The 12,164-nt window shown below is 32.7% G+C and overlaps 1 protein-coding gene across 1 annotated transcript in view; it reads right to left on the bottom strand.

Annotated features, from left to right (window-relative positions):
* LOC127719255 (uncharacterized) overlaps positions 1 to 11,495 on the bottom strand; it is a 39,489-nt gene extending 27,994 nt beyond the window's left edge. The window contains exons 1-4 of the mRNA XM_052225270.1: positions 11,359 to 11,495; positions 10,855 to 10,925; positions 10,138 to 10,301; positions 7,540 to 7,706 (exon numbers count right to left, since the gene is read on the bottom strand). Coding sequence (XP_052081230.1) covers positions 7,540 to 7,706; positions 10,138 to 10,301; positions 10,855 to 10,909 — 386 coding nt within the window. The 5' untranslated portion in view covers positions 10,910 to 10,925; positions 11,359 to 11,495. The remainder of the gene's footprint in view (positions 1 to 7,539; positions 7,707 to 10,137; positions 10,302 to 10,854; positions 10,926 to 11,358) is intronic.
* Between the last annotated feature and the right edge of the window lie 669 nt (positions 11,496 to 12,164).

The following is a 12,164-nucleotide window of genomic DNA, read 5'->3' as shown; positions in this document are numbered from 1 at the left end:
CGTTTAGAAACATTTACTCATGAAAACTGTGATCGAGGTTGGTTAAATTTAGGTTTAGACGGAACCGATATCCAGGTGGAATTTTTTGGTTTGGGGGGAGGGACTCTTCGCCCCGGTAATAAATGTGTTCAAAAGCAACATTATATGCATATAATTGAAGAATATACGCCACATTCAGTTTTTCTTCAGGTTGGAGGCAACGATTTATCGTCTGAAAATGAGCCCGTAAAATTAGCAAGAGATATCAGCGTTTTTGCCGATTACATAATTAATTGCTATCATGTTAACCACGTGGTTATTGGTCAACTTCTCCCGAGGTATTCCGAAAGACCGGAAACCTATTATAACAACAAGGTTTACATTGTAAACAAAGAACTTAGTCATTTACTAAAACAAAGAGATAATGCGACTTTCTGGCATCATAGGGGGTTGTGGAAGAACACCCCAGATTTATTATTAAAAGATAAAGTTCATCTTAATGATGAAGGTATGGAAATATACGCTAGAAGTGTTCGTGCTGCTGTTGGTAGCCTTTCACGTACATGTAATGTCGAGCAAACTTGCGTTGCAGACTACCGTGTATGATTGTTATTACTTATTGTTCCTAATTGGAAGGACATACGAAGAAGAAGAAACATACAATACAATTATTTAGTTATCTATGAATTATTTGCATATTATTACTCCATCACCTTAACGATTTTATAATTCAAAATATCTCTGAGTGGTTGTGCTTATATTCACATGGTTGTGACACTGGTGACATGAAAAATGTCTTATTTATATTTTATTATGGTTGGTTACATCATTTATATCAGAGTTATATAATATAATATGTCTCTGTTTATATTTAATTATTGATTATTTATTCATAATCATGGTTTATATACTATTATATTAGTGTATTATTAGTTTATTTAATCAGAGAATAAATCACGTCTTTCCCTATAATGGTTGTGTCACAATAGGGATCGATTTTGGTACAATTGAAGTACTTTATACATATTGGTTGGTTTTAAAAATTGGTTTTGGAGTATTAATTAGCATATCATAATCAAACTTAATTTTAAACATGAGTATATTTTGCTTGATATATCATCATATCAACTATGTTTAATTTGCCGGACAAGCATTTTGGTTTAAAAATTTTACTTATATAGTAACATTCTTTAAATTCTGTGATAATACAGGATTTCTATTTTTATTTTTTGTTTTATGTATTTATAGCAAAATGCCAAAGCAGAAAAGCAGAACAAGAAGAAAGGCTGCTCCACAAAACCTGGTAGAGGATGTTCACGATTTAGTGGAGGAACAAAGTCAGGAGTTACCACCAATATACAGGCCACCAGTGCGGAGACGCAAGGCCAGACAAACAGCTCCTGAAAATCTGTCAGTTCATGAAACAAATACTAAACAGTCGTCTGTTCCAACCGCAAATGACATTGCTGATGCTTTGTTCCTGAAGTTTCAAAGTTCTGGCGTTCAACTTGTCAAAGACAATACAGCAGTTCCAATTAATGACTTAACTGGTATATTGTCGTCATCATCTATACAACCAGAAAATTCGTCAACTACTGACTCCCAGGGACCAATGTTAGCTGTCTTTCAACCACCAGTTTCCTCAGATCCTAATATCAACACTCCTTCTGATGGTGAGCTGCTAAACTCAAATGAAGAAATTCCATATGCATGTGAAATGTTGAGACATACTATACCTTTAGATTACCATGTCAGCAATAAGGTTAAATCTGATGTTTGGTGTGATAATTATGTAAATTTTGCTCTATTGTTACCTTCTAATATTGATGATACATGTAATGAATCAACATTATTTGAAAATTTAAATATTACGATTTCAAATAGGAAACCTAACAAAGAGCTTTTGTCCATTCACCAATGGACAAATGCTTTTGATATATTTATGTCTATATATCTTGAAAAGAATTTGAGGTCTGCTAAAGCATTGATAAAATATGGTTTTAATGTACGGTCATTATGCAAGTCCTTGGGTTTCCAAGCCGCTAAATTATATGACGAGAAATTTAGGAAGATAAGGAAAATTTTAGGGTTACGATGGGATGAAATAAATGATGAACTTTGGAGATCTGCAGCTTTATATGACAGACAATCTGAATTTTCAGGTCAAAATAAGAAGTCATTTGCCAAAACCTCAAACTCAGGCCCAAATTCTTTTCATAGGAGGGCCCAGCATCAGTATCAATTCCCAAATGGCTATTGCTGGGCCTTCTGTAAATCAGGGGAATGCACATCAAAGTTTTGTAAACTTAAACACCAATGTGTACACTGCAGCAAGAAACACTGTACCCTTACATGTCCAGAGCAAAAAGGAAAACAAGCAAACTTTGTCAAAACTTCCAACACCAATAAAGGTTGAAAATTTAAAACACTTTTTAGCAGGTTATGAAACACAGTTGAAAGATAAATTGATTCATGGTTTTTCTTTTGGATTTTCAATTAATTCTTGTTTTTCTACATCCCTAAATAAAATGATTTTTCCTCCAAATCATAAAAGTGCAAGGGAAAATTATCATGTTGTGCAATCAAAACTAAATAAAGAGATTGAAGCAGGTAGAGTTAAGGGTCCTTTTACAAAGCCCCCTTTCCCTCTCTTTGTATGCTCCCCTTTGGGTTTAGTTCCAAAAAAGGAACCCAATTCTTATCGATTAATACATGATTTGTCGTATCCTAAGGGTGACTCTGTAAACTCTGGTATTTCCCCAGAATTTTCGGCTGTACAATACCAAAACATTGAAACAGTTATAGATTTAGTCCAATCTTATGGATCAAATTGTCTAATGTCCAAAACAGATATTGAGCATGCATTTCGCTTAATTCCAATTGCTAAAAAAGATCATCATCTATTGGGTTTTCATTGGGACAAACAATTTTATTATGATGTCTCCCTCCCCATGGGGGCTTCGTCCTCGTGTCAGCTGTTTGAGTCTTTTTCTACAGCCCTCCACTGGATTTTAAATGCTAAATTTCAAATATATGGGGTATCACACCTGTTAGATGATTTTTTCTTTGTCGGAAAAGCTGGCTCAAATGAATGCTATAGTGCATTACAAACTTTTCTTTGTCTTGCCGATAAATTGGGGGTACCCATCAAATCAGACAAAACACAACTCCCTACTACTTGCATTATTATCTACGGTATTGAAATTGATTCTACTCAGATGGTAGCTCGTTTACCTATGGAAAAAATTGAAAAAATTTTGCAATTATTGAGTAAATACAAATGTAAACGCAGTATCTCACTTAGAGAATTGCAATCCTTATTGGGTCTTTTAAATTTTGCATGCGGAGTTATCATACCTGGAAGAGCCTTTTTACGTAGGCTTTTTGACCTGACTATAGGCCATACATCTCCTCATTATAGAATCAATCTTAATTCTGATGCAAGATTAGATCTGAAGTTATGGTACAATTTTATTGAAAATTACAATGGTAAATCTTGTTTTTTATTTAAAGAATGGGTTTCATCAGATTTTTTAAAACTTTTTTCTGATGCTGCAGGTACATATGGTGGTTTTGCTGCAGTTTTTGGCAGCAAATGGTTTTCAGGTGAATGGCCACCGGAGTTAGTCGATTTACACATTACAGTGAAAGAACTTTTCCCGATTGTGTTAGCTATTGATATATGGGGCCCTCTATTGGCAAATCATAAAATACTGTTTTTAACAGATAATTCAGCTGTTGCTGAAATTATAAATAAAATATCATCTCGAGAAAAGAATATTATGAAATTGATTCGAAGATTAGTGCTAGCTGCATTAAAGTACAATATCTATTTTAGAGCCAAACATATTCCTGGAAAAACAAACGTTATTTGTGACTTGTTGTCTCGTTTTTCATTTCAGGAAGCTCATCAGATTGCTCCTTGGTTAAGTCCAACTCCTGTGGCCATTCCACCTCAATTTTTGCATCTATGACTGATAAGCTTGTTAGTGCATCATTATCTGATGCTACTGTGTCATCATATAATAGAATGCTAAGTGTGTATTCAAATTTTTGTCAGAAAATTTTTCCAGGAGTTATTGTACTTCCATCTACTCATGTCATGGTTGCTCATTTTATTTCACATTTGTTTATTCAAAATTATCAACCATCTACAATTGCGTCATACATATCAGCCATCAGTTTTATACATAAAATTAAGTTCTTACAGGATCCAACAGACACATTTTTTATTAAAAAAATGTTAAAAGGTACAAAACAGTTGAGACATTCTGTTGATACACGGTTGCCAATAACCTATGATATTCTTGTAAAATTAGTTAAGGCTTTACCAAAAGTAATAGTTGGCATTTATAATCAAGTTTTGTTAAAGGCTATGATGTCTACTGCTTATTTTTGTTTCTTACGTATTGGAGAAATTGCAGTTAAAACTGAGTCTGAATTCTATAGAGTAATTCAAAGGGAAGATATAAAGTTTGAAAGAGTAAATGGTCATGTGAGCAATATGACAATTACTATGAAGTTCTACAAACATAGTAATCTGCAAAGTAAGACATTATCAATAGCTAGACGTCCTGAAAATTATCTATGTCCTGTTAAAGCTATTGAGGAATATCTAAGGTTACATTATTGTCCACTTGGTCCTTTATTTCGATTTAAATGTGGAAAACCTGTTTCAGGTTTTTATTTCAATTCTTCATTAAAAAGTTTGCTTAATTTCGTAGGTTTAGACACAAATTTTTATAAAGGTCACAGTTTCAGAATTGGAGCTGCGACATCTGCAGCTGCCAGAGGTGTGCCTTTAGCCTTGATCCAAAACATGGGTAGATGGAAGTCAAACGCTTTTCAACATTATATTCGACTTGATAATTTTCACACTTAGATTTAATATAATCACAGTCGCTTACTAAGTGCTTTGGTAGAGGTCAACATGGCTTGCTTTACCTTATTGTGATTCATTTTTTGTAAGGATTAACAAGACTGTTTTATACATGTTAGAATTATTTACTTTTGTAGAGGTCAACATGGTTTGCTCTGCAAATTTAAGTTTTTGCCATCAGTCATTTACTATATATGTAATGGTATTTATTTGGTTGGTAGAGGTCAACATGGCTTGCTTTACCTTTCATTTACAAGTTTCATTATATTAGTATATATTATTTTTTGCTTTGTTTATAATCTGTGTTAATGTTTTTGTAGAGGTCAACATGGTTTGCTCTACACTTTTACTTGAAATGCAAAAGTTAAAAGGTGTATATTTTATTCCATTTTGGGTGTTTTTTGTTGAGGTCAACATGGCTTGCTCAATTTTTCTAGTTCTGGAGTTCCTTAAGTTGAATTCAGAGTCCTCGGATGGGGATCCCTCTTGGGATTTGTGGCACTTTTTCAACCCCACCTTTGCTTATTAAAGTCATTGTCATTTATGCAGTACTATTATAATTGTTAAGATGTAAGTTGCATTTTAAATTAATTTCTGAATAAATGACATTTTACTCAACTTGTGTTTTATTAACAGCAAACATAGCTCAGACTCTTTGATCTAGGTCATTTATACAAGGTTTTCTCGTTGTTATCTGTGTCTAGGAACATTAGCTGACAAAATAACATTTATTGTAAATAAAAGACTTTTTGGCTGGAATTTCCGATAATATTGATTTTATTAATGCCATGTGTGTAAGAAGGCATTTCTTTGTTTAAGTATATCAACATGAGGTCAAGGACTGCATGTTCAATGCATGATCATCTAATTACATTATCTGATTGGTCAGTTCTTGAGATCGGTAATTAATATCAAATTTCTACATGTGCTCGGACATGCGGTCATTCGCCTTTGTTTTGGGAGAGAGAAAAGGTCGTTTTTGAATTTTATCTGAAAACCCTCCCATTTCCCTCCCTTTTAAGCGTTATTATATAGGACATTTATTTTTCTTTAAACATCAATTAAGGACAATATTCATTGTATTGTTTATATACTTTGTATATATATATGTTGGTGAGTTAATTTTTTCAACTCACTTTTATTTTTGTCATTTTTATGATGTTCATTATGTTAGGGTGTGGCACTTTTTCAACCCCACCTTTGCTTATTAAAGTCATTGTCATTTATGCAGTACTATTATAATTGTTAAGATGTAAGTTGCATTTTAAATTAATTTCTGAATAAATGACATTTTACTCAACTTGTGTTTTATTAACAGCAAACATAGCTCAGACTCTTTGATCTAGGTCATTTATACAAGGTTTTCTCGTTGTTATCTGTGTCTAGGAACATTAGCTGACAAAAATATTAGTACAGGTAGCGAAGGTGAGGAAATCGCGCACGAAAGAGACAACGAAAAGGACGACGACAATGAGAATTGCGATACTGACGTTGATTCTGATGCAAACATTGATGACGATGATGAAAACGTTGTTGATGATGATGATGATGATGACGACGATAACGACGATGAGGATGATGTCAAACAGATATAGAATTGAACGAAGTTGCGCAATTTTTTCTGGAGTCGCAACCTGGTCCATCTAGACCAAAAAGAAAAAGAAATGTTAGCAAGAACAGCATGTATGAATATTTCTGAAAATGATTTGACTTGTTTACTAGTGTTGAATCTGATATTAAATATGATATTTCCATTGCATTTATTCAATATCTTTAATACAATGAGTTATTAAAGCAAAGTGGGCACACGTTCACTTTTCAGTAACACATTTTAGTTTTCATTTGATATACATAACTATGAAGTACATATTGTCCAACTAATTGTTTGTTACGGTGGAACTTTCCAACTAGTTGGTTTATACCGAGAGTAGTGAAAAGTTATTATGATATGCTGGAATAAATTGACTAGCTGGTTTGTTCCGGAACGATGTAACTAGTTGTTCTGTTCCGCCAGAACTATTTAACTAGCTACATTGTTCTGGAACTTTTCAACTAGCTACTTTTTTCTGGAACTTTTCAACTGCACTCGGAATACAACAACTAGTTCCATCGGAACGAAATAACTAGTTGAAAAGTTCCGCCGGAACAAAGTAACTGCCGGAACATAGTGGCTGTTACACTTACTCATAATTTTGGCCCTAAAAATACGAAATTTTTCCACTGGGATGATGTGGAGAAAATTTGATAAAAACAGGTTAAATTGTTTCAGTTAAAACAGATTTTCACCAACTGCGTCTTTAGTGACGTACTTGTGACATCATAAATGTAGGTGAAATTCGTAAAAACCTGATTTTTTGCAGAATTCTGCAAAATTTACAGTGACACCACCCTTCGCCTACAAATATTCTTGCTGAAATATTCTTTATATACCATGTTTATATACCATATACCAAAATCTTTTCCTATTTCAGTTGATATATTTATAAATATGAAGCAGACAAACAATTTTTTATACATGTATTAAACTTTCAAATATAATACATTTAGCAATGCATAAACATTAGATTAACTTTAATAATTGAAGTTAAAAAAAGCGCCTTTACAGTGCTGTTTATTGGGGTTCCTGGCTCACCTTTGATTGTGTATCTTTTGTTTCCAAGATATATAATATTCAAACTTACCCTTCTTTCAAAGTGTTGTATGCTTCCTTTACTGATGTTATCAAGTTAAAGAAATTAGTGTACATGTTAAAAAATGGTTCAGCAAATCCAGTAAGTCCTTGTAATGCTGACATCAATTCATCCACTGTTGTTTCTATGTCTTCTACAATGCTCTCTCTAACATCACGCTTAAATTCAGTAAGAATAGATTATTTTTATTTCATGCTAAAAAGATTAAGATTATTGAGTTATAATCAAGGAAAACTTTTAATATTTTGAAACTTAAGCAATCTATGTATTTACTACTGTTATCATAATTACTGTAAACAAACTTAATTTCACAGATACTTTATTTCGCGTTTAGCCCTTCGTAGCTGACATCACGCCCATTTATTTTGGGTGATTTTCTAATTTTCTTGACATATTTACATAAGGGAAGATAAAAAATTTAACAAATTCGCTACTATTTATATTCACGTTATTTTTCAACTCGTGAAAATAAAGTCCTAGCGAAAATGAATTGGTTTGCAGCATCTAGAAACAAATCAGTGCAAATGTATCTGTAATCTAGTGGATATGAAACCAGAAATTATACCACAGATGATTCAAAGCACTCTTTGGCCAAACTATTGGTAGGGATATATTTTTCTTCCCACTATTTTTTTTTGGACAAAATAAAAAAATAAACTGCTTCGCTGAGCACAGCTAGATACGCCCGCAGAGGTCCAACCCTGAACAGTTGGGGCAAAAAGTGACACAATATTCAAGCTTGATTCAGGTCTGAATTTGGATTGTAATTAAATATTTGACATATTATAGGTTTCTGAATAAATGTAGTCATAGAACTTGAAATTGGTTATATGAATTGAATTTATATTCAATTAAAGATTTCTTGCTGTTGTGCAATACTTAGTATATCTGTTGTCAGACTATAAACAAATAAAGTTCAATTAATTCTCAATGTCATATCAGAAATTTATGAAAATAAAAAGGGAGCTTACATCAAAGATATAAACAATTCACCAAAGTTTCATGAGAATTGGTGACAGCATTTTTGAGTTATTGTCTGAAAACTGGAAAATCACCCCTTTTTTTAATGAATAAAACCCCATAACTCAGAAATGTAAAATGTAAAATTTATAAAAATCGAAAGGGAGCTTACATCAATACCTACAAACAATTCATCAAAGTTTCATAAGAATTGCTGAAAGCATTTTTGATTTTTTGTCCCAAAACTGGAAAATCCCCCCTTTTTTTATGAATAAAACCCTGTAACTCGGAAATGTAAAATCTAAAATTTATAAAAATCGAAAGGGAGATCATGTCAATAAATATAAACAATTCACCACAATTTCTTGCAAGTTGGTGAAAGCATTCTTGACTTATTGTCCAAAAACTGGAAAATCCCCCTTTTTTTTAATGAATAAAACCCCATAACTCAGAAACGTAAAATCTAAATTTTATAAAAAACGAAAGGGAGCTCACGTCAATAGATATAAACAATTCACTAAAGTTTTATGCAAATTGGTGAAAGTATTTTTGAGTTAATGTCCGACATGTTGACGATAAACAGACGGACGGAGACAGACGGATGGAGACAGACGGATGGACGGACAGAGGTATACCATAATACGTCCCGTAAAGGGCGTATAAAAAGAGAAAGTTAAGATATGACACTAACTTTTCTGAATAAGATTGGGACAGGTAAAATCAATTAAGGTGTTACTCATAGAACTGAAGCAGGTAAATAGTTTGAAACAATGGAAAGCAAGTGAAAAGTGGGCACCACCAAATGATACTCCTTGAACTGAAATTTTATTAAGAGAAGACATTTGTATTTCAAGAGTTCAAAATACTAGTATGCTTGGAGGGACAAATAAACATGTTATATTATTTGAAATTTTCACATGTACAAATGTGTTACATTTCAAAATAGGGAAACTTGAGTTATCATCAAAAAGTGTTCCACTTATCCTGGCTAACCCACCAGGTCTGGAAGCCTATACCAAGTAAAAAGATTCAAAAAAATTTAGATTTTAATCAACTTACCTAAAACAAATAGGCTTTGATCAACTTAAAAAAAAATCTTTTTTTAGTAACAGTGACCTTACATCTTCGACCTGTTGACCCCCAAATCAGAAGGCTACTGCTCTTTCCCAAAAATCTTCCATCAGTACAAGTTTCATTCCAATCAATCAAAGGAAACTGAAGATACCTTCCAGAAAAACCATTTGTAAATATTTTTTCAGTAACAGTGACCTTTATCTTCAACCCGTTTACCCTAAAATCATAAGGATTCTTCCCCTTTCCTATATCTTACATCAATATAATTTTAATTCCTATCAAGCAAGGGATACCCAAGTTATCTCCTGGGTATCATGTTTTCCCCAACACACAGATGGAGAGACATAAGGACTGACAGGACAGACAGATGGATAAACAGATGGATGGAAGAAAGAATAGAAAAAGGAATGACAATATGCTCATGGAATTTTTGGGGAAACATAAAAAAGAAAGAAGATAAGAAAGTCTAGGGAATTCAACAAAATAAGTACTTTGAATACAAAAAAAATAGGTCTTTATGAGAATTTTCTGACATAATTTTATGATATTGCTTACCAATGATAATTTTCCTTTAGTAAATTGTTTCACAGTATCTTCTGCTTCTCCAATATTTTCTTCCACCCAAGCCTTACTTTTAGCCTTTGCTGTATTCATGACCTTCACTGATAAGTCCACTATTTCAATTATTTCAGTCAGCTCTAACCAGTATGGTTGTGAATCTAAAAATCATACACAATATGAATAGAAAGAGAAGAGGATACTTCATTAGGATGTGAGTACAGCAACCCAACAACACAAACAAATCTGTAAAGACATCTACAGGTCAATATACATGTACAGTCTTCAACAATAGACAAGTGTCTACATTATATGTAAAACTCTAAATTGAGTGAAGAAGTCTGCTTTTGCATGTAATGGAAAACTTGCAACTTTAACTTTATGAAAATAAAACAAATTTTCATTTATTTGCTAGTCTCATGAAATGTGTTTATTTATAAATATAAAGAAGAAAAAGTGATTAATTTCAAGATATAAAATACTGTTTTACATTAAAACAAAACTTTAAAATATTTATAAACAAGAATGTGTCCATAGTACATGGAGGCCCACTCGCAGCGACGAACAACAAACGAACGGACGCACAGACCAGAAAACATAATGCCCCTATTACTATCGTAGGTGGGGCATAAAAAAATACTATTTGACTCCACACATTATATCTCATCTAATACATTTTGTGCAATCTTATTTCCTATTTCAGGACCTACCTACCTTTAAGAAAATCACAAGCTTCCTGTGTTTTGTGTTTTGTCTCTAACAATTTCATAACTGATGCATAAACCCTGACAATAGAAAAAAGATAAATGCTTGAAAATAACAATCCACTTTTAATGTACCCTTAAGCATATGAGTGAAAAATAAAGACAATATTGCATACCTTCACAGTACACATGGAACAAAAGAAAATGTGTAATGTTGACTTAGTCATTTATACTGCTCATGCTAGTTTTATACAAGTCAATCTTCAAAATCTTCATTGAGGTTTTTAAGCAGAAGAGGACCTTCTTCATCTCTTATAGATGTTATAAGGAATTTTCCACTTTCTATTTTAGTAACACCAAGATTTTATTTTACTAGTCTGTTGGGCATATTGCATTAAAAGTTTTGATTGCCCTAGGCATAAAGCTAGTGGATTTTTTAACCCCTAAACATGTGTTTTGTACAGAGGAAGACCTATTAGATAAGTAAAGTACAATATTTTCATCATCAACTCACTGTAATACTCCTTTCCCTATTCTAGATATAGCTGCCAAAGGATCTTTAATAAAAACCTTGAATCCATCTATAATGTCTCCTAAAGACTTGAAAATGATTCTAGCATTCTCTGGTACTGTTATGGTAACCGTTTCGAAGAGTTGCTGCATAATGAAAAGCAAAAAAATATTACATAGAAGATCTTTTGATAATAGATATCATCATCTCCCCTTCTGCTTTTCACCATGAACCATGAAACTTCAAAATGCAAAGTAGTAAGGAAATTGTGCAAGATCTTCCAAGAAGCCCTTAGATATGAGCAACAGCCATATCACAAAGAAGTGTTGCTCACATCATACATTTGAAATTTATTTTATTGTTGTAAGTATTTGTATGTCATCAAGGATGCAGATTCATATTGAGAACTATGAACCTAATGTCAAACTACCTTAAAGTGGAAAGTAAACCCCAAGAGTTACAAAGACCACTTAAGAATGTAGTCATGTCAGGTTTAGGAATTTTTGCCAGATGTTTGGACTCCTTGGGTTTTTTCCCACAATACAGGGTAAATAATTTTGCCCCATTTCATCCACTTTTCTTTTCATAGAAGACTACAATAGTTCAATAAAAGGCCATTACCAAAATTTAAGCAGATTTTTTATTTCTTTTCTTAAAATTTGAGACCCAAATAAAGTCAATGCTAAATATATGGTAAAAGTACGAGTCAGCCTTTTCCCGCCATTTTTTTTAAATCCAATATCTCGAAAAGGAGTTCCATAACCTATCAATATCTTTAATTTATTTTTGTTCCTTAACTTATGCTCTTC

This window comes from Mytilus californianus, unplaced genomic scaffold, assembly GCF_021869535.1.
Source record: "Mytilus californianus isolate M0D057914Y unplaced genomic scaffold, xbMytCali1.0.p SCAF_11, whole genome shotgun sequence".
Taxonomy (NCBI): domain Eukaryota; kingdom Metazoa; phylum Mollusca; class Bivalvia; order Mytilida; family Mytilidae; genus Mytilus; species Mytilus californianus.
The sequence above is the reverse complement of the archived record's forward strand: the minus strand, read 5'-3'. Positions and strand labels throughout refer to the sequence as shown.